The sequence below is a fragment of the Cololabis saira genome, chromosome 3, assembly GCF_033807715.1.
Source record: "Cololabis saira isolate AMF1-May2022 chromosome 3, fColSai1.1, whole genome shotgun sequence".
Classification (NCBI taxonomy): Eukaryota; Metazoa; Chordata; class Actinopteri; order Beloniformes; family Belonidae; genus Cololabis; species Cololabis saira.
In genome coordinates, this window is record NC_084589.1 from 27,863,307 (window position 1) to 27,890,237 (window position 26,931).

The 26,931-nt window shown below is 41.8% G+C and overlaps 2 protein-coding genes across 7 annotated transcripts; both read left to right on the forward strand.

The window, feature by feature from the left end:
- The first annotated feature begins 213 nt into the window (after positions 1 to 213).
- Positions 214 to 5,889, forward strand: LOC133433760 (mucin-17). Of its 3 annotated transcripts, none has more exons than XM_061717002.1 (3): positions 214 to 272; positions 1,235 to 3,682; positions 4,918 to 5,889. In XM_061717002.1, exons 2-3 carry the CDS (start codon positions 1,247 to 1,249, stop codon positions 5,275 to 5,277), a joined length of 2,796 nt encoding a protein of 931 aa, XP_061572986.1. In that variant the 5' UTR covers positions 214 to 272; positions 1,235 to 1,246; the 3' UTR covers positions 5,278 to 5,889. The 3 variants fall into 3 exon arrangements, with proteins under 3 accessions (XP_061572986.1, XP_061572985.1, XP_061572987.1); XM_061717001.1 differs by lacking the exon at positions 214 to 272 and adding an exon at positions 286 to 520; XM_061717003.1 differs by lacking the exon at positions 214 to 272 and adding an exon at positions 508 to 524.
- Positions 5,890 to 10,619: 4,730 nt separating this feature from the next.
- si:dkeyp-69b9.3 (myocardin) lies at positions 10,620 to 26,013 on the forward strand. 4 transcript variants are annotated; one of them, XM_061717004.1, is made up of 16 exons: positions 10,620 to 10,918; positions 11,761 to 11,900; positions 16,527 to 16,580; positions 17,601 to 17,656; positions 17,968 to 18,034; positions 18,661 to 18,786; positions 18,966 to 19,150; positions 19,292 to 19,432; positions 19,997 to 20,162; positions 20,271 to 20,442; positions 21,495 to 21,639; positions 21,758 to 22,357; positions 22,470 to 22,553; positions 22,720 to 22,857; positions 22,942 to 22,996; positions 23,086 to 26,013. In XM_061717004.1, exons 2-16 carry the CDS (start codon positions 11,846 to 11,848, stop codon positions 23,511 to 23,513), a joined length of 2,472 nt encoding a protein of 823 aa, XP_061572988.1. In that variant the 5' UTR covers positions 10,620 to 10,918; positions 11,761 to 11,845; the 3' UTR covers positions 23,514 to 26,013. The 4 variants fall into 4 exon arrangements, with proteins under 4 accessions (XP_061572988.1, XP_061572990.1, XP_061572989.1 ...); XM_061717006.1 differs by having other exon boundaries at positions 20,274 to 20,442; XM_061717005.1 differs by having other exon boundaries at positions 11,764 to 11,900.
- Positions 26,014 to 26,931: the final 918 nt, after the last annotated feature.

Genomic DNA, 26,931 nt, shown 5'->3' on the forward strand with positions numbered 1-26,931 from the left:
ACATTCAAGGCCTGTTTAAAATAGGCATTAGATGCCATAATAGGTCCCCTTTAATGGCACGCACCAAAGTGAGCGCGTGTGATCCCACAGCCTCCCCTGTGCAGGCTGCAGGTTCAACTGTACTCATAGGCTGAACATGGCCACTGGTCGGACCCGGTAGGCTGCGACTCCATAGCAACTCCCTTTGACCCCTCCCTCCCTCAGCATTCGCAGCATCACCCTTTTTACACTGCACAGTCATATTTGGTCCTCCGGAAATATCCACAGCTCGGGTAAGCCAGTCCCAATGCAGCGACTGTATGGGGTGGAGTATAGTTTAAAATACAGGTTTAAATGTATCGAAGCGTGTCCGCCGCCCCTCGCGCCGGCTTTGCCAGCCGGGCTGGGAATAAACGAGCCGGCGCGCCGGGGAAAGTTGCGCTCCCGGCGGCTCGGACCCGCAGCTCTAAAATGGCTGGCTGTAGGTCCGAGGAAGCTCCGCTGCAGCTGAGGGATGATGGATCCGCTCCACACCACGGCTGTGTGTAAATATACATATTTCTCTACCCTGACTGACGCGTTGTCCCAGGTCCGAGAGCTGTCAAAGCGCAGACGCAGCACTGGGAGATATTTGGCGTTTCGGACCTCGGACTGTGCGTAATGGCGTCCTCCGCGGACAGCTCTCCTCCCGTTTATTACAAGAAAATATTTCAGAACAGGCTATTTGTTTAAAAAACAAACTGTGTGTGAAGGATATTCCGATGCAGATTTACATATTTCAGCATGTAAACCCCCGGGTTGTGGAAGTGAGGAATAGGGAAATGTTATTTCTCTCGCATCAGTCGGACCCCTCCGTGATCCGGCGCATTTCTGCATGATGGACGGCGACCCCTCGGTTGGAGATTAGCCGAGCTATTAATTTGGGAAAATGTAACATAAGCAGCAGCAATACCAGGATGATCTGGAAAGAGGAGGTCACGGGTGCTGCTCTTAATTCCGGCCTGAGAAATAGGGCTGCATGTGTTGCATCTGTAATATCTCAAAATCTATGAGTATTGGCTTGACCCTTATAGTAATCAGACATTTAGTTATTCCCAATCAAGCCAGTATGTTCCCCACTTCCTTACTAACATGACACCAGATTGTTTTTTTTTAATTATTTCAAATGATATCAGAGTTGTTACAATTTTGCAATTCTCTTTCTCTAATATCTTTTTCTTTTAAATCTTTATTTAACAAAAAAATATATAAATAGGTATGCCCCAAAATGGATTCTCAGTTGGCCTCAGTCCTGACCAGTGGCAGCCTGGAAGTCCAAAATGGCAGCCAGCGTGGAGAGACACCAGGACAAGTGGCAGGATTTTTTATGGACTCAAAGGATAAAATCTTGTCCTGCACCAAACCAGGTAACCTCAAGTCCTGTCCTGTCAAAGCAGCAGTGACCATCAGCCAGGATGCTCTATCAATCAATAGGAAGAAGCCAGAGGTGGGCGGGACTTCTAAGCCAGCCACTCAGGAAACAAGTAAGATTGGTGGGTTCAAACAGCCAATTGCAGCAAAGGCTGGAGTGCCTGTTCTGCGCAGGCAACCAATAAGAATCAAAATTGTTGTCCCCTCAAGGTGCAAGAGGCAAATCTCAAACCCTGCCATCAGGCTGGCCAAAGACTGTGCTGTTTCACATTTTCAGGGACCCGTGTTGGTCTCTGCCGGAGCAGTGACTGCAGAAAAAAACAAAAGTCAGATTTGTTTATCGGTTATTAAAAAGGAAGGTGAGATCATGGAAGTCACTTGTCAAACGAATGAAGAGAAAGCTGAGGCCAACTCATTCCAGGACACAGAGAGGGGGGATGAGCTGAGGGAAGAGAGTAACATTATGGCTGTCAGGACTGCACACACAGATGGGTCAGAGACTAATTTTAATCCCAGCACTAATACAGCTGAAATGCTGAGCCATCAGTTGATTAAAGAGGAGACTACAGAGAGAGGAAGTCACCCAAATATTCCTCTGATTTTGCAAGAAATAGCTTTTGAATCTGGCAAAACTTTTTACGAGGTGGAACTGGAGGAGCAGACGGAACCACTTGACTTGAGCTCGCCTGAGAAAAGAGAGGCGAGAGAGAGGAGGTGTGGACTTTTTCTGGATGGTCCAAGCGAGAGCTCTTTGATCATGGAGGTGGATGAATATGAGGGAGAAGGAGAGAGGGACACGGTGGAAGAAGACAGTGAGGAAGAACTGTGTCTAAATAGTAGAGGAATGTCCTCTCCTTTCTTCTCTACCTCTGTCCTCACATCGCCCTCTTCACTGGACTGTGACACTGAAAACCTTCTCCTCATTGACGACCAGGGAATCCCGTATACGCTCACTCCAGAGGGACGCAAAGTCCCACAAGTCAACGTTTCCACCTCAGAGGACGCTCTGAGAGATCAGGCTACTTCATCAGAGGTTGAAGAGGAGGGGTCATTGCAGCTAGCCACGTTATCAAATCCCATCCACAGCCAAAGTTCAGACAATGCACTAAATGCACCTTCCAATGAATTTTACTCCTCTACCGGTCCTTATGATTTGTCATCACAAGTCACGGATCAGACGGAAGCTGCAGAAGTCTGCACGAGTTTAATGACAGACTCAGATCCTTCAGCTGCTTCAGAGTCAAATGTGGACACTACTCAGGAGGCTAATGCAATTTTGCCTCCTTCCTCTGGGATACCACTCTCCACTCAGCCCATTCAGATCCTCACACACCCTTCAACCGATGGTCCTCTTCTCCTCTTGTCTTCCTCCTCTTCCTCCTCTCAGCTATCCTCCGCTCCAGTTAGCCTCTCTCTTCCCCTCTCAGTAACGTCACCTGGCGTTTCCACCCCCATGTTTCTCCTCCTCTCCACGGTACCCTCTTCATCCGATGATTCCACCTCTACCTCCACCCCCATCGCTGTCCTTGACCCTTCCACTGGTCAGTTGTCGCAGATTACTGCGGCGTCAGCTCCAGTTTACCTCCCGTTGTCCTCTGGTCAGGTCAGTTCGCTGGGATCTCCTCTGCCCACACTGTCTCACCCCATCATCAGACTCAACCCCAATAACGCCCCTTTCATCATGTCAGGAATTAATAGCATAACCCCAGGCTCTGTTCTCAGCTCTCTTGCTGTCCCCTCGTCCACTTTTGCGCTGCAGGACGACCACCCCAACACGACGCCGCTTGTTCAAACTCAGATCAGCGACTCTGAATCAAACTCCGGAAATAAAGCCATATCTGCTGAAGATGTTTCAAACGAAAACGACAAGCCATCGACTTTTGCAGCGTCCTCTCCGCCGCCGCAGTTAACATCGTATGATTCCTTAGCGCAGCCCACTCCAGAGGCCCAGTCACCGGCGTCAGACACAAGATTTGAGTCCTCAGACCTCCCCTCCGAGCACTTACCGTGGGACGACCATCTCTACTTCTCTAACGCCCTTGCTCCCCCCTCCCCTCCCACTGGACTCATCTTACCCTCGGGTAAACTCGACTCCCTGGACTCCCTGGACCCCCTCTCTCCCGCAGAGTCTCCCACCACTCTGGGCTCCCGGAGAGTGCTATGCTGCCAGCTGTGCCCGCGGATCTTCTTTTACCTCTCTGACCTTGAGCGCCACGCCATTACTCACTCACAGAAGAAGCCTCATGTATGTCAGCAGTGCGGCAAAGCTTTCAAACGCTCCAGCCACCTGCAGGTCAGTTCATACTTGTCAAACGCATCATTTCATTAGAGAAGAGTTACGGCAGCATTAACAGGAGTTACTTAAAGGGCTAGCGCATGTTACTAATGACGAGACAATACATGATTGCGTTTGGCCTCTTGGGAGCAGCACAACCAAACTTTGATTCAGTAGTGCAATTAAGGATTAACTATTGATCTTTGTTCTAATATCCTTCATAATTTGGTGATTAACTGATTCATAAAGAATGGAAAATCCATTTTTCTGAACTAAAATCCACATATCTCCTTTGATTAGGTCACCAAGTGCAGGTTTGCAATCTAACATTGGAAATTAAAGTATTGTGGTTTCTTGATAGAAAAACGTTTCTATATCACTTTTTTTGTTTTTAATCCCATTAATAAGAGTGTTTTACCTGTAAAATGTTATCAAATACAGGGCTTTTACTTTTCCTCTTTGATTCCACATCACTTGCTTACAGTCGATCCCTGACACTGTTGTAGCCAGCCTACTACTGGCTTATCTAGTAGCACTAATGTTGTTAACTAATGATTAGTTAGTTATTTATCCCCATATACACATTCAAATTGAATTGAATTGAGTTTATTTACAAATAATTAAAAAACACAAATACAGATAATAATCAAGGTTTGTAAAATGGGACTCCCCAGAAGCTACTGTAGCTTATGAATAGAATAACCTTATATCCCTATAACCTAAATAATAAGAAAAAAAAAAAAAAAAAAAAAAAAAAGATCTCCTAGATACAAATATATTCTTATAAAAATAATACATCAGGTATTAGTACATAAAAAATTTAACAAGAAACATAATTTAATAATAATTTTTGTTTTAATCTTTTTTTAAAAATTGAGAGAGATCCAGACTCTTTTATAGTACTACCAAGCTCATTCCAAATTTTTGGACCTTTGCAGGTTACACTAAAACTTGTACATTTTAGTTTCCTTTTCTTTCCCTTTAAAAGTTGTTTTCCCCTTTTTTTTTTAAAAGTTGTTATAATTCAAATGGAATATTTGTCCTGCCACTTGATAAACGGGTTAATCTACATCCCACTGAGTCTTGGGCAGGTGGTACACACTGCTTTAAACCCAAACAGTGAATGAAAGACAGAGCAAAGCTCTTTTTGATTGGATGAAAACTGTAAATTTCTCTAGTTTCCTAGAAGTCACATAGAAATATTGACTGTTGGCCAATTTAATGTCAATGTTTGTCATCATTTCTTTCAACAGAGACACAAGCACATTCACACGGGCCAGAGGAACTTTGTGTGCCCCATCTGTGCCAAGCGTTTCAGGGAGGCAGGTGAACTCCAGCGCCATCAAAGGGTGCACACCGGAGAGAAACCCTACCAGTGCCAGCTCTGCCACACGCGCTTCGCCGAGCGCAACACGCTGCGGCGACACACCAAGCGCAAACATCCGTATCACCAGGTGGCCATGGAGATGTTGAACGAGAGGAGAGACAAAGGAGGTGGCCGAGGAGATGGGGGAGGAGGAGGCATGGGCGTCCAGGAGGAAGAGGAGAGTGCTGAATGGTACAGCTCCACCGTGTCAACTTTGGATAACTCAGAGTCTGAAATGGAAACGTAACACTCCAAACTATAGGAAGCGGCGTCGACAGGCCCATCCTATCTAACGGTACCTAGGCTCTAAAGTTTAACATTCTAAAAAGGGAGTATTTGCAATATTAATTCCAGTTTTAATGGCAATGTAATATATGAATGTACATTATTCCCATTCCTTTTAATGGGCCAAAAGCTAGTATTCAAAGACTGATGTGATTTCAAATAGAATCCCCTATGAGGAGAACAATGCATATACAAGAAGGAAGGTTCAAGTGAGTTCAAGATGTTAATTAAAATGTTAACATGCCCCTTTGAAGTTGCGTTCCCATGCAATCCGTGATAAAACTCCTAAGTGCTCAGAAAAGAAAGAAGCTTGTTTAGATGAAGCAAATCTCTGCTCTATTTGTATATATAAAGAGCACTAGTTATAAGAGCTGCACTTCTGCACTATTTCATGTGAAAGATGGAATCTTTCCTACCGTCAAAGACACTGTGAGTCATTTGCACTTGTTATTTGAGCTTGAAATTCAGTTTTATACATTGTGAATGAAACTGCTTTCTTTGAATTAGTTGCAGCTATTGATTTTGTGTATTTAAATATATCCTGTAAGAGTTTGACCAAATGTTTTTGAGTTATTCTAACAAATACTATATTCAAAATTTCTTTTTAATGTTAATTATGTTAAGTTATTGGAATAAAATTTTCACAACAATTCAATCAAATGTCCCGTTCTTTGTATTAGTTTTATTCTACTTTTGTATCATTTACATACATCTGTGTTAAAGATGAATATATATATATATATATATATATATATATATATATATATATATATATATATATATATATATATATATATATATATATATATATATATATATATATATATATATATATATATATATATATATATATATATATATATATATACCTTTAAGCTAATTATCAGACTTAATTATTCTCTCCACATTAATCAGGAAAGAAAGTTCTTTGCATGAATCTTTGGGGTAATAAGAAGATTATGTTTAAGATTACCTGGTTGGGCGTGCAAGCTGAATTAGTAAAGCAGCACTGTGTTTTATTTTTTTCAACTTCAATTTTCTGCTCCATTTGAGCCATGGAGTCTAACAGAGGTACTATATCGCTCAAATGACCCGGTTTGCTCGCCATTGTAGTCCTTTTATTATTTATCTGCTGGCCATTGTGTAGATTGAAAAATCCTGGCCTGCTGAATGATCGGCACTAAGCTCCACTATGCTTAAGTTTGGCAAACTCTTTTACAGAGGGAGACAGTTGTACGCAGCGTGCGGAGCAAAAGTCATCTGCCATTGTCTCTGAGAATGGAGAACGTGTTGTTGAAGAGAGTACATTGTTTTCTCCAGCTAAACTGTAAAAGCATTTTTTACCTTTCAATATGTACAACAATATACATCAAAGTAGCACTGCAGTAATTTAAAGCTATGTATTCTTCTAGGTCTGAAAATGTGATTAGTAGCAGCATTAATAGTAATGGTGGCAGAGCCGGATTAACGCAAAGGCAAACTAGGCATGTGCCTAGGGCCCGATTGACAGGGGACGGGCCCAGACAGAGGACAAAAAAAAAAAAATATTTTTTTTTTTTGTCTGCACACATATTAATGGTTGATACCATGCTGGTAAAAACCTAAGGCATACTATATTTAGTATATATACATATATATATACGCATACATGCGCATACACATACATACATATACTAATACTAATATTTTTTTTTTTTTTGGGGGGGGGGGGGGGGGGCACGGAGGCACACGTACTTTTACACGTACGTAATTTTATTGGTCTTTGTAGATTTGACGTCAACTATTCAATTTAATCAACACATTTCATTAAGATTTTCTGCAAAATGCAATAGCTTAAAACATTTATCTTATTTTATTCTGTTTACATAGCAATGCTGACACCTATTGGTGATTTACTGGTACTAATACCTTAACAATGACACTCGCAATCGATAAGATAAGGATAATTTAATAGCATTTAATAGAGCGGTGTAATAACGTATAAATAATAAAAATAAAAACATAGTCTGATAGACTGTTTAATTTCAACACATGACTTATTTTGGAATACAAAGAACCAACTTGACTATGACTATGCTATGTAAAATGTGAATTAACTTTTATTAGTAACTTTGGTAAGTTTAAGATTTCAATTCATAAATAACATCGATGGAGGGGGGCCCCAAAATCACAGTCTGCCTAGTGTAGTCCATTTATTTAATCCGGCTCTGAATGGTGGTGATAGTTGTAGTTGTTTTGTAGGAGAATATAATAGTAGAAGTAGAGGCCTGAAATGCGCCGTAAAATATCCACTCTATGATGACACCAACAGCATGTCAGGATGGATCCTTGCTTTCATGTTGTTTATCACAAATACTGACACCAAATGTCACAGCAGACATTTGAGTCTGCTGTCTGGTGAGTCTCTACAAGATGTAGCATTAGTTACCTGCTCTTAGTTGTGACCTTCTCCTGCTGTAGCCCATCTGCCTCAAGGTCCAATACACCGTGTGTTGTTAGATGGTCTTATATAATATAACTTGGGTATAACAAGTGGTTATTGCGTTGCTTTTGCCTTTCTACTATATCTAACCAGTCTTGCCACTATTCTGATCAGATGTGTCAAAATCATGAAAGGTTTTTTTTTGGGCGTTATAACTACCCCTCCGCGGATGTTTTGTCTTTTTCAGACTATTTTCTTTCAACCCTAGAAATGATTGGGCATGAAGATGCCGGTAGATCAGACGTTCCTGATCTGCTCAGATCAGCCAGTCTGGCAGCATCAAGCAAGCTCAAAGTCACTGAAATCACCTTTCTTCCCCATTCTGATGCTTCACTAGTTCATCTTGACAATATATAGATGCCTAAACGAGTTGCTGCCATGTGTAAGTAAGAGATGAACCCTGCCTCACAGCAACTTCTAACCTACTTGTTGCAAGGGCTCTTTGAAGAGCTGTGCCCATGTTTTTAATGTCACTCGGAGGGTCCGGCCATTAAATCAACACTGTTCTGTCAGGAAGAAAGAGAAAAAATATACACAGAGTAGATTCTGCCCCCTTAATTGACACCACTGGGCTTCAGCATCGCTGAGCCTACAAGGTCCTCTCTGAGCGAGGATGATGAATATTCAGCCGGCTGAGTGAGTGAGATCATCGGTTCAGCTGGTTCAGCTGGAGATGTGTGCCATTTTACAGTATGTTTGTCTCCATGTGCGTGCATGTTGGTAACTATCCCGAGTGTACAAAGCTTGCACTGACTGACAGATGGATAATAGACAAAAACAGGGGGCAAGGGGTTGAAATTGAAATTTGCCTGTGTGTGCAGATGTGTGGTGGCGCTTGTGTTGTGTGAAGTGGAACGGGCAGCAGGCCTTCTGAGTGGCACGAGGCACACTGCCAAGTGATTGAAGTGATAAAGGTAAAGGAGGGGTGGAGTGAGAGACGAGAATAGGTGCGGTGATGAATGAACAGGCAGTGGCAGCAAATGTAATGAAGTGTGTTACACTAGCGCTTTACATCTTTCAATCGTTTTTTTTCTATCAAATTTTGGGGTTTGATTTATTTGTTATATGTCTGCGCTGTTACATCATATAAGTCTCATTAAGCCACTGAATTCCAAAATGACGAAAAATCAAACTAATCATGAACCTGTGTCTGTTATAGCACAGTTTAGCCACTGGAGGGCACACTTACACTTATGATGAGTTGCACATGCTCAGTTCTCTCAAATGGTGGAAGGATACTTACACCAGGGTGAAAGGTGTGAGAGAGTGAGCCTCTGGAGAGCTGGATCTACACCCGCTAAACTCTACATATACAGTTAAGAAAAGAAAGCACCTTCTCTGTCTGTGTTGTTCTTGCTCTGCACAGTCAAAATGATGCACACGGTCCATTTTTAGTGCATTAGCTATATGGCTAAGCCTGGGATCACAAAGAGAAGTCTGATATTTCAGAAGGGAAAGGTTAACTCTGTGCAAGCCTCTTTCCTCATTAGACTCAGTGCAGGATTAACACTATGGGGCCCGCCTGGGCATACTGTAAGTGTGTGTGAGAGTGTGATCGAGTGGCAGGGAAGCAGAGAAACAAGGAGGGTAACAGGTGATAATCAAAAAGGGAGTCCCTGCTGCAGAGGAGAAAGTGTAGCTGTGATCAGTAAAGCAATTACATCACCTTTCCAACAATAACGTGCCCCGCCGTCAGGGCGGTCAGTGTTTATGTGCGTGTGTCTTGTGTGCGAGAAATCACTTATGGTGCATGAGAGGAAAAGCTGTCAAAGGGGAGATGTCGTAACAACATGGGCAGGGTGGGTGAACAGCACCTGAAAGGGCGCTCTGTCTATACCCATCCATTAAACATAGGTTCCCATTCATTTTGCAGCCCATTACTTGTCCCATTCTGCTCCATGGCAACCTTAATTGGCCCGTGCGGCGCCGTCTCTTCCCTGTGTTCTCTGATTAGTGGATCCCCACGTCATTTTCTCCACATCAGATAAAATGGCTGCAACCTCAGTTTTCCTCTCTGCTCAGCTCTCTCCCTATCCCCCACCCGCGGTACGCCCTCCGCTCCTCGCCAAGTTTTCCCCGTCTTCCCTGCGTCACCCTCTTTTCACTGTGACCTGCTGAGGCAGCACACACCAGCCTGCCCGTCAAACCGGCAGAACAGGTGCTTCAGCTTAAACCTCACTTCCCCTGGTGTACCCCCCCACCCCCTCCCACCCCGGCCCCCCAGCATGCAGCCCAAGGCCACACATATACACATGTACAGAGTGGACACGCACAGCCAAACACCAACCTCACATGTTCTCCCAAGTAGGCTTGAACAATAAGGGGAAAACTCAGGTGTTTTTTTTTCTTCTTGCCGCTGATGCTGCTTCATACTTGTGAATTATGCGGACAGACACTGGTTTACTGACGTGTGACTTTCACACACACATTCACACACCGTACTAAATCATTTTAAGAGGGTTACTCAAAGGTATCCTGACAGGAGCACATGAGCCTGCAGTACTGCTGGCTTCTCTTGTTACTGCGTAATAAACCATCTCCTCAGCCCGGTTCCACCTTACAGTTTGGGCACCTTATCTGTCATTTCAGCTCCGCAATTAAGAAACCGCCTTGATTTCATCAGAGGATCTACTTTTGTCAAAGTCAAGTACAAACAAACACGAGAACAAGTACTGTCTTTGAGCCTCAGTCAAGCAGCCAGCAGGTGTTGGGGAGGGGGAGGGTGGAGGTGCCGGGTGGGGGTGGTGGGGGTGGGGGTGGGTGGGGGAGGCGAGGTCTAAAGTTGGCACCAAGGATCCAGGGTGCTCTGGGGCAGATGGGGAGAGGGGCAGAGAGAGCAAGGCAGACGTGGGTTTCTATCGCGAGTGACCGAAGGTAGATCAGATTCTTTTTACCTCCTTTGCATCTTCACCTTTTGGAAAAAAAAAAGCTTAGAAACTAGGAAGTGTAGAAGAGGGACAAAAGGAAAAAAAAGGATATGAAAAGAACATGAAAGAAGGAAATTGTCATTAAATGCATTACGAAGTTCTCTCTTTCCCTCTCTTCCTCATCTCACACCTCTCTCTATTTAATCTTAAATCCACTCCAATTTCCCCCCAGGGACTCCATTCTCCCTTTTCCTGTAAGTATTCTTTTTCATTATTCTCTTAGTGTTTTCAGTGACTCCTTGTGCCTACAGTGAAACCCTGTGCTTCACGTGAAATCTCAATCAGCTCCTTGTTATATGATTGAATTAATGAGTGCAACAGCCTTATTTTTTGACTCTTTTTGCGTTTTAACAAAGTGAATAAGAAAAAGGACTGCTGAGAATTAGTATGCATAACCTCGGCTTTTCCAGTGCATGTGTGCGGTTTAATTCGTGTGTGTTTTCACATTTGTCTCAAACAGGCTTCCTCTGGGTGTTCTGTTGCTGGACATTTCAAATCAATATTGTTAATAAGTTGTGTGTGCACTAATGCAGCTTATGTAGATTCCCAGCTCTCTCTATTTGAGAATCAGTCCCTCGTCTCTTAGTGTACGTCACACACTCGGCCCTCCTGTTACTGCGAGAAGTGGCGTGATGCTGTAGGTGTTGTGAGTTCATGTTTGCCCATCAGCGTCCTCCTGCTCTGACGTTTAAATATCAGCAGTGTTTCTGCCTCCTTCAGTCATGAAGCTCTCCACCTCTCTTCCTCCTCAGACTCCTTGCCTGTTTTCTTGCGTGTCATTAACTCTGTCCTAACTGTAGGTGGGCCTCTGTGACTCTGTGATTATGGCAGGTTGTATATACCGAGGCCTGCTGTTGCCAGACCGTCTAACCATAGAGTTCGGGTCGCCTGTGGGTCTTCGATGGCTTTATTTCCCCCCAAATCTATCTCTGATGGGCTGCGTGTTGCTATCGACGTTGCTTTCTGTCCATCAGTGAATTAACAAGCATTTGTCTCCCTGCCCTCCCCTGTTTCCTCTGCTTTAATGCATTCCCAGCAGCGAGAGACAGAAGGAGAGGAACTCATTCCTCTTGGTAGGACGACGCCAGGAATTTCCTATTTCTCTCTACTCCACTTCCACCATGACCTTGGTGGCTTCTGAGAAGTCACTTCTCATCCGGAACAAGTTCCGCTCAGGTGAGGTTACCCAGTTAAAGGGATGAAGGAATGATTTTAATACAAAGGTTGACTGACATTGTTTGGGGTGCTGTGGCCCAGAATATATGGTGAACATGCACCATGTGCAAGGTTATTTGTTTGGTTGCAACCTTTTTTGACCAAGACACTGTATCCCATGGTACCTCGGTTGCATTCACCAGCGTGTGTGTATGCGAGATTAAAAATGCTACATAGGTAAAAAAAACAAAAACCAAAACAAACAGTTTAAAAAGCCAAAGTGGCTTGTAGTGTGAAGCACTTTGAGTGGTCATCAGGCAGAGTTTGTGAATTTTATTGACTGAATGCCAGTTATATTGTGTTTAACTGTGAAAAGGTTTGGTTTGACAGAAATATTGTGAAAAGATCTAAAGATGACTGACCTTGAAGGTAAAGATCTATTTTGTTACTTTAACCATTAACCCAGATGATGTTTGTTTGTACTTAAAAATGACCCCCTATTTGTTCTAAAGCTCTGACCTGGTTTCAGATCCCTACTGTATCAAATGTACATGAGTAACAATCAAATTGATGGTCTATAGTTCTTATTTTGCAAGTGTTTAAAGGTGGAAAACACAGCTAAACTGTTGGCGGTGTGTGGCTTAATCAGATGCACTTGGCAGTGGCCTGGCAGCATCAGCAAAATCCCCCACATCTGTTACTGGATTTTAACTCTAATGTATTTAAATTGCTGAAAAACGGATGAACTGAAATGTCTGTGATGTCATATTTTCCAGATGGGACTTGCTGAGAATTGCCCATGGCAAAATTGGAAGAAGGGCATGCACAAAAATACAAATCCCAAATGTGAAAAGGTGTTTAGGACCCCATAGCTCCTGGAAAGGAGGTAAAATATGTAGGTGCCTTAGAAACCACAGTTACATAGCTCTGACAGAAGAGGTTCAAAATTATTAAACATTATTTGTCTAAAAATTACATTTCCAACTTTTGCTGGAAAAAATGTGGAAGATATTTGCCAGATTATTTTAAAGGAGGCAATGACAAATTCACGCTTAATTTAAAGGCTTAAAACTTTATTTTGGGAGTCTAGGGTAGGTTCACACTCCACAATGTTATAAGAACTCTTGTCTGAAAAGCCTTTTCTCTATTTTAGCCCCACCCTCCCACAAAATACCCAGTTTCTGATTGGCCAGTAGATTTATCAATAGTACTCGAGCTGTATTTCAAATGATGTGTGTGTATGTGTGTATATTTTATTTTCTCTTTTTCACGACATGTTGTAGTTCAACTGAACTCAACACTAAACACCGGCTCAGTTCATGTTCCAAGTGACTGAGCCAGTTATAAATGGTTTTGGCTCTGCGTGCCTGGCCGGGTGCCATGAAACCACTGCAGACCACTGACTGGTCAAAGAGGGTCTTCACCTGTGGGGGTACAGGAACAACGGCTCTGCAGCAGCAGCCTGCTTGTTCTCTGTACAGAGAAACTGAGCTTTCCTAACTCTAGGCACACGTTGCAGATCCGTGCTCATGAATTATGAATCCATAAGCACAGTTTATAAACTGACAGCATGGCCTCTTTTTATCTCCGCTAGCTGGGGTGAGCTCTGTAGCGCATATTTATAATGTTAACACTTCATGGCACTGGAGTGATAAGCAGCGGGTTCCTGCCACATTAAGACGATACTGTATGTTGTGGATCGTAGATATGACAACGCCGTTGACATTACACTATCATGCAAGCAGTTCCTAGGGATTTGGCCTGTTTTATTGACATTACTGTTAAAAAGAACTGGTGATTTTCCTTCAACATTTCCCTTCTTGACTCTGTAATGTTAAATACTGGAAACATGAAAGAAGAATGACTGCTCTGGCCAAAGTTCAGCCAAATTTTTCTTCACTACTTCTTCACCATGCTCTCTGCAATTTTTGATGTTTCCCCTCAGCCCATCTCTTATACGCTCATTTGTTGTAGTACTTCTTTTTCAGCCCCTCACTCACTAAATTCTCCCTTACCGACTCCAAAATATCTGGCATTCCAGGTATTTGGTTGGAGTCTGCGAGCCTGAACAACCACACTTTTGAGGCATTCACACATAGTGTTTGGTGATGGAACTCTGGTTGATCTGGAGCAAATGTCCAATGTTCAAAAGGCATAAAATGATACTATATGAAATGTCTTTCAAATAACACAATCGTTGGTTAAAATGATAATTGGCAGATACAAACCACATGGTTGTTTTGTACTTGTGCAATGTCTAGCATACACTGACATCATTTTCGGCTTCATTCAGGATTCCAAGTGAACGATGTTGAAATACAATCATGACTGGGGGCTCGTCTTTCTTGGTTATGCTGTGTGTGATATCCTGCGTGTGATACATTTTCTTTCTATAAGCTTACATGAAGCAATGCCTCTGACTGAAGTCCCTCTACAGCATTTTAGCAAACAGTTTAAACTGGAAGTATACTTGTTTCAGTGCAATAACACCGGCTGTTACAGAACTTTCAAGTGGATTTAAACTGAGGAATGTTAAGTGATGAGACTGTCCTATGAAGTCTCTGGTATCCTGGAAACATGGTACACAGAGGTCATCAAGTAAATGTGAAGCAAGGAAGAACTCCCTTTAGTGTGCCCTTTGGTGGATTTTGCAACTTTGGAAACCTTTTGCATGCACACAGTAGTTATCCAACACACTGAAGAGAAAATCCCATAGGTGTAGCATTAAAAGGAGATATAAGAATAAACTCAAACTAAATATCAGCAGTAAAGTGTCTAATAGTAACCTCCAGAATCGATAAGGGAATAAGGAGTGTAAACATATGTTTGGGACCAAAACAACATGAATCGCATTAGTTTTGACTGAAGGAGGAATATGCATTTGCAGCAAAATGGCAATTATGGAAGCACTCCGGGCTATTGACCAACGTCAAAATAAATGGTTATTTTAAGCCTCTAACAAGGAAATGCCATTCCACTTAGGTGATAGTGTGGTAGGGTCCATACAGACACACTGAGGTCATTTTAACTTTGTGAGACTACAAAAAGTGTTTAAAAAGGTATATTTGTACAAGCGTCTCCTTCCGATTGCAGCCATCTTGTTATGAGTCAGTACAACTCGATGACCAAATGCCACACAAACTACTGTCAACAGATACGAGAGGAGGAGAGTTCATGGTCTCTGCTTTAAACATTTGACTATTTTGTCATAAAAATCTAGTTCTATGGCAACATAATTACTATTCTACTGCAAACATAGACAGTATGTTCCCTTGATGAATTCTAAAAACCTTTTTGTCCTTGCCACTGCCCTGATATAATGTATAGTAATACTATGAACACAGATTTTAGAGTACAACCATCACACCTTGACAACAGCCTTTCCATATCTGCGTGCTGTAAATCCAGTTTCCTCACAAGCTACAGCGGCTGCTGAATTCCCAGGCAGCTGTTGAAAAATGTCTGCTAAGTGGAAAGGCAAGAAAATGACACACACAGTCCCTTTAGTATACAAGCAGCTGCTGGAAAACGTAATTCTGCAGGCAGCTGCTCAGTTTGAAATCATGTATGTACAAACTGCATCTGAGCTGGAGCAATAATGTAGAATGACATGTGCTGCTGAACCGTTTCCACTGCCAATGTCTCAAAAGTAAGAATCAAGAGGTAAGGTGCACAGTAAAATTATAGCAGTGTTGCAGTGCAGTGTTTTTGGCTTGTGAATCCTAGAAAGAAGATATTAATTTGTGGACAATCATCACATGTTGTACCTGCCTTTAAAATGTGAGTTGCATTAATTTGAAAATATTTAGTGTTCACTTTCTTGAAGAGATTTTCAAGCAAACGCATTAAAATTTCAGATCATTTTTAGGTTAAAAAACAAAAAAGCAATCATATTGTCTTTTCCTATTAGCTGCTTGGCAATGCTTACCCGAAGCAACAATTACATGATGTAATACATGGAAAATATCATGATTAAAAGGGGAGTTCCTGTGTTGTGTGGGGCCTACAGTGTAAATCTAAAATACTGATAAGGACCTGGCACTGCGTCCCCATCTTGTTATGAGCACGGAGCCAAATTTGTGCAGGAAATCAGCTTTGACCGCAGATTTCTAAACTTTTGTTTTGAGTCGTCAGAGAAGCAGGAAAGCAGGATGAGTGTGGTGAGCAGCACACATGAGCATGACGTGAGCAGGAGAAGATGTATGCGAGGCCTGTGGATAGAGCAGGACAGCTGAAGGGGGGATGGGAACAACAGAAATAGACATACTGAGAGATAAATAACTGCTGCCCCCAACACCACCCCCACCTCTCCCCAGCCATGCAGTCCTGCCCTCCCTTGGCCAGGTCTCTCAGGTCTTAGTCCTTGTCGAAATGTATCACAGACCCTTCCCTACTCTGCTTCTCCTGTTTGTGGGCGCATTGAATCTTGATATGTCTGTGCATTTAAAGAGATATATAATCTACAAAGTTGCAAAAGTCAAGGTGTAATATGAGTTTTAGGGCCCCATCACCGAGTGTGCTGACTTACATTGGGTAGCTCTTATTTCCAAGTGTGCATCACCTGGGTATCTTTTTCCAAATATTGTTTACCTTTCAATGAAAAGAAAAAAATAATCATTGTCTTTTTTTTTCTTTTTTTTCATATAGTCCTGCAATTGAGGATTCAAAACCGAAGGCTGAGAGAAATCAATGCAGACTCAGGTTAGTCTCTGTGTGTCTTTAACCTTGTGACTGATCCACATAAACGAGGACAAGATTTTCCTGAAATATGAAATACCATCGAATGTTCATTGTTTACTTTAGTAAATCCTACAATATTGGCCAACCTTTGCCTTTTTTCTATGCAATAGAATATTGTAGTACAATAGATGGTTAAAAGATAATTATGGAGGGACAAAGTTCTGTGGAATCCCTCCATCAAACCGTTATCCATCACTTATTCCTATTCAGGGTCACAGGGATCTGCTGGGACCAATCCCAGCTGTCGTCGGGCAAAAGGCAGGGGTATACCCTGGACAGGAATAATATAAAAACAAAAACAATCTTTAAACAGAGTTTTGTTTCTTTAATCACATTTTTGTTAACTTCTAAATCTATATTTTTATTCGTAACTTACTTCTGTTTTGCAAACGTATCCATTTGGATTTGCTTTTGTGCCTAAGTCTGTATACAAAAACCTGTTAACAGGATTTTGCATTTCGATAAAAAATGTATAAAATGTTTGAAAAAAATGAGCTTAAAGATGCAAAGTTCAATTCATATGGATGCCAAATTTAAGATACAGATAAAAACCCGAATACACAAGTTTACAAAACAGTATGACAAACAATTAAATGCTACTTTCGGGTACACGTTTTATTTATATATAATTTATATAAATGTACATGAAATTCATTAACACAAATAGCAGTCCCAAAATGACGGGCTGTGAACCTTTCTTCAGGTCTCTTTTGGTTGTCTAAAACAGGTTGCACAGGAAGCAGTGGCCATTCACACTGTTTGCCAACTTTGAAATGTTCCTGTGATGCTTCATGCGGCAACTTGTGCAGATGAAGGCTGAACGCGTTGAGTTGATGCATCATTTCACCCAAAGCTGCTCCTCAGTTCAGTTACTTTTCTCTGAAAACATTCCAGTTTAAAAGTCTGGATATAGAAAAACAGTCCCTCTCAGTATCGTACTGACAGTTTAATGTCATAAGCACAATCTGTGTGTCTGCGCAGGGTTGAAATCCACCTGCCCCCCTCAGAGAGCACAGAAAGACCAGAGTCAAGCTCAGGTGAGTGTCCTTTTTTCTTTTGAATATGAAATTCTTTTTTTGATTGTATTTGAGAGAACAAAAGAAGACAAAACTAACCATAAAAAAGAAAATTAACATATCCTTTGAGAAAAGATAATAAAGAGCTCTTTTTTCACTTTCAAAGAACAACATTTTTTTTTTACAAGTGGAAAATCTCAGTAGCAAACGATCCTGTTGTTCCTCCAGAGCTGCACTGAAACAGAGGTTTAATTACTGTTCCTCTGAATTAACTGAACTGATTTTTTTTCTGAGACCTGAGTATTGGTTTGACCTGCTGTTTCCTGATGCAGAGTCTAACCGATGACAGCTCCACTCAGAAGTTGCCCCCTGGTGGCCCAAACTCTGAAACTGCACAAGGTGATAGCATCCCGACTGCAATGTTTCTGCTTTTCAGCCTGTGTGCTCCCAGCGTTGTTAACAGTAACACCTTTTCCTTCCTCTTGCTTTCACTCTGTCCATGTTATATCCAATATATGCTGGCTCAAAGTTAAATGTTACCTTGTTGCACACTGTAACTGTACAGCAAACATATCAGTGACTGACAGCACACGATGAAGCTACCAATTCAGAAATAAGATTAACCTTTTTTTTGCCATTGCTGACATCACATTATATTTCTTTCTCTTTTTATATTTCTTTTCCTTCTCCCACTGTATGAGAGCCCTGCTTATACTGTATATTATCTGCCTTTTCAAAATATCTAATTTCTTTACCAGTCCTTTTCTGACATTTAAAAAAGGTGTGTGTGTATCTCAGGGAATACATTTCCCTGTAGGCACAAGTGTTTACCATTTTCTGATGCCTCTGTTGGTTTGAGTCAGGACTGAGCCCCTGCAGCAAAACTGTGCTCGCTCATATCGCATATGTTCTGAAATCTTGTCGCTTCTCTTTCTCCAATCTCCCCTCTTCCTGCCGATCTCCCATCCGTCCCCCCCTTTCCTTTCATCTACACCATCATGCCTCGTTCTGTCTTCCGCCCATAGAGAGGACTGCATGTGGGGCCCAGAGGCAAATGAAGGCTTGCCAGGTGCAGGACCTGACCGAGAGGATCCAACGTCCGCCTGCTCCTACAGCGCTGCAGCATGAACACAAGCTGCCTCTGGAGAGCTGTGAGTCAATGTGCAGCAGCATGCACTGGCACAAATTGACAATTAGTTTTTACACACAGTTTAACATTTTGTCTTAACGTGCTTTTATTTCCTGAAAAAAAATAAAATCGGAATTTCCTTAATTTTTGATCTCTTCGGCTTGTCTCTTTATTTTTTCTATTTTCCTTTTTTTTCCTCAGGTTCTGCCTCTTTCCCCGCTGATGTCTTCGAAGATGACATCTCCCCCTCCAGCTCCCCCACTGAGCATCATGGCGCACACCAATCTCCAGCCATTCCCTCTCTGTCAGGACTCCCAGCTGAGCAGTCGCTAAGTGACTGCCCAGCTGTGGGCCTGACCCTTAATCATAGTCCCAGTCATGTGCAGGTGAGAAAAGGCAAATAGTCTGAAAAATGACTCTCATCTAACGAGAAGTGTTAAACAGAATAAAAATGAACTTGAATTAAGTGATCAGTTTATTAATTGGCTTCATTTGTCAGATCTGATAATCTGATATTTTCCTCTCAGTCTGGTTTGACGTTGCTCTCAGCAACTGTGGGCATCAGAAAACCAATGAGTGTGAGACTGGGTGAATCGAACACCATGGCAACAACCGGGAGACCAAACGGGGTGTATCTGACCTCTCAGACCACACCCCTACTGCCGAAGGTAAAGCCTCGTTAATGCATACCCTGTTGGTTTGAGCTGTGCTTGTTTTCCTTTGTTGTTTTCAAAACCATGTATAGTATATATTGTGGAATACGGTTTTATCCGTAACAGTAACATTTGTATTATGTGTGTGTGTTTGTGTGCTTGCTTTGATGGTATTCAGAGCATATGTGCAACATACGAGATAAAAGATCCCTGTAGAGGTCTTTAACCTAACAGGATGGTCATTCTTGTTTTCTTTTTTTAAAACAAGCCTGTGCTGTAAGCTGCTCTGCATTCATTACTGTCAATTTGCACTTCTCTGGAAGCGCAACATTTGCCATGTAGGTTAACATATTCACACACAAGCTGCACAAGTATCTGTCAGAACCAGTGCACACCATCGTCTGGAGACGTGTGAGGCATTAACACATTTCTGTTAAGAATTTAACCTTAACATGGGGGCAAACGAGCTGACACTTAACACCGTTACCGTGCAGATGCTATTCCTTTAATTAATCATTAGGACGGCATTATTGTTACAGTCTAAGAAAATGTGTGTGCAACTTATGCATGTGTTTACAGACAGCTCGGCCTCCCAGCCCCTCCAACTCCTCATCTCTGCCACCCTCCCTAAACTTCAATCACCTTCCCCGCTCGCGGAAACCGCGGGATACCAAACCCAAAATGAGGAAACTCAAGTATCACCAGTACATTCCTCCAGACCAGAAAGGAGGGTCTGGGACTGGAGGTACCGACACAATGCTACATGTTTCTACAATAAAAAAATAATATTTCTTACATCTGGTAAATGTTGACTTGCTCTGGTGGTAGGTGTTAATAAGAGATTTATGTCAAGTAGGAGGAGCCAAACAGAAGGGCTCTGCTCCTACCCAGCCTTTGGACCCAGCCTATTCCCAACACCTGAAACAGCAGCAGGTCTTTCTGCAGCTTCAAATCCTGCAAAACCAACAGCAGCAGCAGCAGCAGCAGCAACTACAGCCACAACAACAGCTTACTGTCGTACCAAGGTATGGAGACAGATATTTCAACCAAGTCAAGCTATGCAGCTCTTCCAGTTATCAATATGGAATGACTCCTCTAATGGAGTCATTCCATAAATTTTAACAGTTATGTAGCACTTTTCTTGTCTTTTTAACCTCTCATATTCATATCTATTGTGAGGTTCAATTTCTTCCCTGAGGACAGTCAACTCGTAGACTGGAAAAGCCAGGATTAAAATCCATACCGTATGACTGGCAGTAGGGCTGTTCGATTAATCGATTTTAAATCGTAATCGCGATTATGTAATTAGAACGATGTTAAAACGTGAAAATCGTAAAAAAAAAAAATTAAATTTATTTATTTATTTTTTACCTTGTCTGCGCACATATTAATGATTGATACCATATTAATGATTGATGGAAATACCTCTCAATACCTGCGACAAGTGCCCCATCGGAGAGGCTCTTTAGTGTAGGAGGGGGCGTTGTAACATGCCACCGGGCATCCCTCAAGCCAGATGCGGTAGACCGGCTCGTGTTCCTTGCAAAAAACTTGCAAATGTGAATAGCAAATGTAATGACTGACATTACACACCTCTACCTCCTTCATGGGTTGCATTATTATTTAGCATGCAAAGACCCAGTTTAGTTTAATTAGAAAATGTCTTGTTTTATTTAATTGGAAATATAACTTACTGTATGTTTGCAAGTGCTGATTTGCTGATTTTTTTTTTCAGAGATAAAACTTTATATTTTATTATATTTTTTAAAACTTTTTTTCAACTTATTTTACAGAGTTTTGCACTTTATTCATTCATTTTTGGTTTAATAATAGCAAAGTTTGCACATAAAGCCCAATGGGGCAAATGTTCAATAAAAAAACAGCATATTTGAAATCATTTCTTTGCCTTTTGTTGATTCACAAAATAATCGTAATCGAAAATCGGATTTTGAGAGAAAAAAATCGAGATTTTATTTTTGGGCAAAATCGAACAGCCCTAACTGGCAGATGACTGCGCGACCTCCAGAGCCAAAGCCACTCCCCCTTCAAGTTTCTGTTGTGTGTGTTTTCTTTTTAGTGGAGATCAGAATGATCCTGTGAAGTCTTCTGGAGCCATGCCACTGAATCTGCAGCCTGTTCCTGCTACAACAAACCACACGCCAATCGATATTAATCCTGCCTCCAAACCTGAGCTTCTTCCTGCAAATCTCGTTGATTTAACAGTAAGAAGAAACAAATTAAAAAAAAACTGCGTTTCTGACAAGAGATTCTAAAAGTGCTTGATATACTTGAATACTGACAGCACTGGCTTTTGTCTCTCCACCGTTTTTCCTGCCTCAGGTGTCAGAGTTGCGGCAGCAGCTGCGTAAGCGTGGCCTCCCTGTCTCTGGCACCAAGCCTGCGTTGTTGCAGCGTCTTCGTCCCTTCCAGCTTCAACATGCTTGCCTTAGCCCCGCTCCCCTTTGTCAGCTGGGTACCAGCCTGGAGCCCCTTCTTCCCTGTCCTCCACTGCTACCCAGTCCGAGCCCCGGCTCAAGCTCCAGCTCTGGACTAGACTCACCCAGCAGCAGCCCGAACCAACAGCTGTACATCCAAGATGGGGGAATTCCTAATGGGATTCTCAGTGACGCTCCAAACAGAGTTCCAAATGGAGCTCTGAACACCATCCCAAATGCATTTACAAATGCTGCGTCAGTTAGTTTGGCAGGTGAACAGTGTTGTCTCACCAGCAGCCTCCTCTTGGCTCCTGCCAGCACCGCCTCAGGAACTCCAAGTCCCAGTTTACCCATGTCGTCTTCCTCGCCACTGCAGTGTGGGACTCCCTGGAGAAGTGAGCGCGAGCAGCACCAGCAACAGCGGCAAGAGCTGAGTGTGGAGCTGCAGATGAGGGAAAGGATTAGGAGCAGGCCAAGGGACCGCTCCGTGCACACCAGCAACGAGGTGAGGACGGAGAGGTTTGAGTCTTTGGTTTTAACGAGGTTTGGAAAACTTTTAATTTCATGCGATAGAATTACACTGATTAACGAGCTTCTCCCGTCCTTTAATAAACCAGTCCTGCGAGGGATCTCTTCATCCATTCCTGCAACAGGATCCAGGATGCTCCAGAGGGAAGTCAGAAACAAATGCCCAAGCAGAGGTGCTTCTTGTGCATTCTCAAGTATACACACATCCTTGAATGCATAAAAAAAAATCAATCCTTTCTGAAGCACGCTAAAGAGCCTTCTGTTACATAGCATTTCTTAAATATGTTAACATGCTCTCATCACAACCTGCCAACTAATTTATGTCTGCCTTCTAATCAGGTGTTTTGCTGCCAGCCTTGTGATGTGATTGGCCATGACTTTGAGCTGCCTGTAGAGATTACAGCCAGTCCTGTTCAGACTCTACCTGGCATTCGCAGCTTGGAGGAAGAGCTGCAGGAGGCTATCCAGAAAGCACAGGTCTGAGTCAGCACATGCACACCAGATCACCATAAAGGTATTTTGCTCACTGAAAATCAAGTGTTTTTCTTCTTTTGGTGACAGATGGATCTTCGACAGTCTATCGATGACATCTTAGATGAGCCTATTACTTGTGAGGGTGAGAGTGCCATAATTACTTAAGACTACAGCCTCAGTGAAGCTCTTATTTCTTCCACAGTCTAATCCTTTTTATTACCCCTCTTCCAGGCTCTGTCAGTGTCTCTGATCATAAATCCACTGCCCACTCACCCTCCGATACTTATGCTTCCCCTCAAAGTGAACAATCCCAGGTTTCCCAGCATCACTGCAAGGATGAAAACTTCCTGCACTCACCTCTTTGCTCCTCTCTTTTGCTGGAGCTCCCCCCATCTCCTGCTGTCATAAGCCCAAATCAGGTTGTGCCAGCTCCCCTTCTTTCCCCACCCCCAATCTGCACCTCCCCTCTATCATCTAGTGGGAAGTCACGGAAACGACGGGCACCGACACCATTTGACGCTGCTGATTGGCTCGAGTCACTGACGTCCGGCTTCCGCCCTCTTACGCCGCCAAAAGCTCCCTTTGTTGAATCCGATTTCAGTCTGGATTCAGACCTGAATGTGAATCGAGTGTTAGATCTTTTAATAGAGCAGTGGTGAAGACCTGGGCGATGTGTGCTTTTACGTTTGTAATCTGTTTGTATGTACAGTAGCTGAGTATCATTTTTTTTTTCCTTTAATGGTCATAAATGAGTCAAGCTGAACACCTTCTACCAGTGCTAGAGGATTGTGAACAGAGGCCTCCATCCATCATCAGTGATAGGCTGTCAGAGTCACTCGCTCCCTACAAAAGCTGGACTCCTGGCAGTTATCTGATCAGACGTAGCTCCTCTGGGTCAATAACACACACACACACTCACATCCGTGAACCCTAAACACACACAGAGAGTGCAGAGTGTTTAAAAGCACATCTGTGGACTGACACACTCCACAGCATGATGTCAGAAGTGCTAAACAAGAGAAATCCTGGTAGCATAGTGAGTTAAACATGCTTCCTGGCTGCGCTGGGAGACTTTTGACTCATCCCCAAAACCCACTGTTGGACTGGGTCGAGCGTGGCCCCTGGTGTTGACTCAGCCATCCAGTCCCGCCCATTCACAAAGCCCATTTAGAGTGTGGAACGGCCAGACCGAGCACACAGCTTGCGTGTGGCTCCGGACCTTAACCCCGGTGCCAGATACACAGTCGGCATGCAGAGTGGGAAATCTGGCAGAAGCCTCAAACCAGACGTGTGTGTGCTTGTTTTTATTAAGTATGTGTGCTTCAAATATATCCAATGATGGGTGACTAAGCACACAAGTCTGCTTGTATTTGCATATGGCAACGTACAAATGCTTCCATGTATATCTGTCAGGCTTAATGCCAAGTGCATTTGTTGTTCCTTGTTTGCTTAGATTTAGAGGTGCGTGTTTGTGAGCAGTGTGGTTGATCGGTGAAAGACGCAGCCAGCCGCAGACTTCTGATTTCTGTGTCCAGTTTTCAGATCAGACATTTAATTGTTGTTTCAAGATGTCAGCAGGCAACAAGTCTGGTGTAGTTAGCCGGTGTAATCATCAGAACAACCACAGTGCTCTACTCGAGTCACCATTCACCAGCCGAGCAATCAGGAAACCTAAATCAAAAATAGTTCCTATGCAAATGAGCCAATCAGCTGAGTGAGAGCTTCCTCATCACGTTGCAAAACAGGTGGTCATTTTGTTCACTGATTAACCCCCAACAGTGTCTGGCCTGTGGTGGGTGTTTACCCTGATACAGCCAGTGCCAGTTTTAGCACAGTTTATAACCCAGCACCAAGGTCACACCTGTTCACTTAATCTAAATGAATTCCAAAAATGTGTCACTAGACAATGTTAAATCACTGGTGGACATTTCAGTATATAGAAAGACCAATTATACAAAGAGTAAGTGCACTGTAGGATTAGTACAGAATAAAAGAATGAATGAAACATGTCATATGACCAGTTGTCTGTCTTTTAAAGCAGATACAGCACCACTGACAGTGTTGTTGTTTGTACATTCTACATGATTTATTGGTAATGCAGAGATCTATTTATTATTTGTCCACATGATACACTTTAGTGAATTACATTCACTCTCAACCTTACTTAACAAAATTCTATAAATAAGCCACAATTTCACAGTGGTTCATTGCCATTAAACTCTTCAGATAGATGATCCCACATGTGGAAAATTATACTCTATGTTAACTGGCTGCACATCCGATCAATCATTTTGGAGTGCTCTAACTGGCCCAATAATCTTTGGAACATTTGAATAAATTATACAACTATTTTGCCCTATATCAATGAAAGTAAGATGTCTCTTGTTATCTGGTTTGTATAAGGGCACAGAAATGTAAGATCTAATACCATACTATGTATGTTAATATCAGGCTTTTCCTTTGCACGGATTGCAGTTGCAGTTTTTGCCTCGCTGTTACCTCTTCTGATAATCAGTTGAAAGATACAGTGAGTTTATCGGAAGAAAATCGTCTGTGCATCAACATAACTTCAGCACAGCAGCACAGCTTTTACTTAAATATTACAAATTGAAACAAAAAAAGAAAAAAGGAATAAAAAATTAGGGTAAATGTGTTTCGATGGCTATGATAATCATAGCAATCGTTCAGCGATGCCTGTTGCAAAAAAAAACAAAAATAAAAAATAAAAAAACAAAAATAAAACACGCATATATATGTATGTATATATATATATATATATATATAGTAATTGGCGGGAGAGTAAGATGCTACCTCCTGTGACTTCCACTGCTTTAGGGCAAACACTTGTGTTTTTCATGTTTCTTATTTAATTTCTGGACTCTCTAAAAGCGTTTCCTGCAACACCCTGTGACAATTTAACCGGTTTAATCATTCTTTAATGAACCGAATGTGAAACATCTATGGGAGTCGCTGGAGTGGTTCAGATAACTGTGATTCAGTTTGGTCACTTGCTGCTATAAATGCCTTATTGTGAAAATGTGAGACAAAATTAAATGTGCTTGCTTTTATTTATTATGTAACTTATTCATGCAAAACACACCAATTCTGTCCAAAATGTATTTAAAAGAATCTAAAAAATTAAAGTCTTAATAGATTTTTCTTGTGCCTCCATCGTTTTCTTTGTGTGAAGTGAGCTAAATGTTCATTGCTATGATCTGGTGTGCTGAGAGGTTTAACAGATGAATGAATAAGGAACTACTGATAACTTATTTATTTCAACTGTCCCAAATTATGTCTTATCAAATATGGATGATCACAAAGTATATTAAATATTCATTTGCACCAATATGCTTCTTAAAAATCTATGAAAATACACTACAAGGCTTGAGATAATGACACAAGAATATAATCTGGAGGAACTTTGATTTTGTAACTGATGAAAAACAAAAACTTCAGAGAGGGCAAAAACATTCCTCCAGAAAGTTATGTGTATAAAAGTGAAATTTAACACCTATATATATATATATATATATATATATATATATATATATATATATATATATATATATGTTTTTTTTTGTTTTTGTTTTTTTTTTTTGGGGGGGGGGGGGGGGTAAAAGAGATGATGTATCAAGATGAGTCACTTTCAATGCTATTTCAGGTATCAGTACAGAGTATACTATATTTTGGAAATTTTAAATTGGATTTACGTCTGTTAATCCTCAGATTGAATAAAAATATTTAACAATAGTAAACATAAATGAAAATGGTCTTCTCCCTCTGATGCATGAATTATGAAAGCCTGAGTCAAAATATTTTTATAAAGTGCTTTTATTTTTATTAGGGAATAAGAAAATAAAATAAAAATAATTTCTTCAAAAATGTGATTTTTTTTTCAAAGTTACAATCACTGCAGTGGACTACATGTGCCTGAGCAGTGACAATAAAACAGAAGGTACTTAATGTAAAATGTATCAAATTGTATTTTTGGTAAATTGTGAATTATTTATTGCCATGCTTTCCAAATACATTTTAACATATTTTCACATGTTTTAACATTGCATTGACCTTTTATTT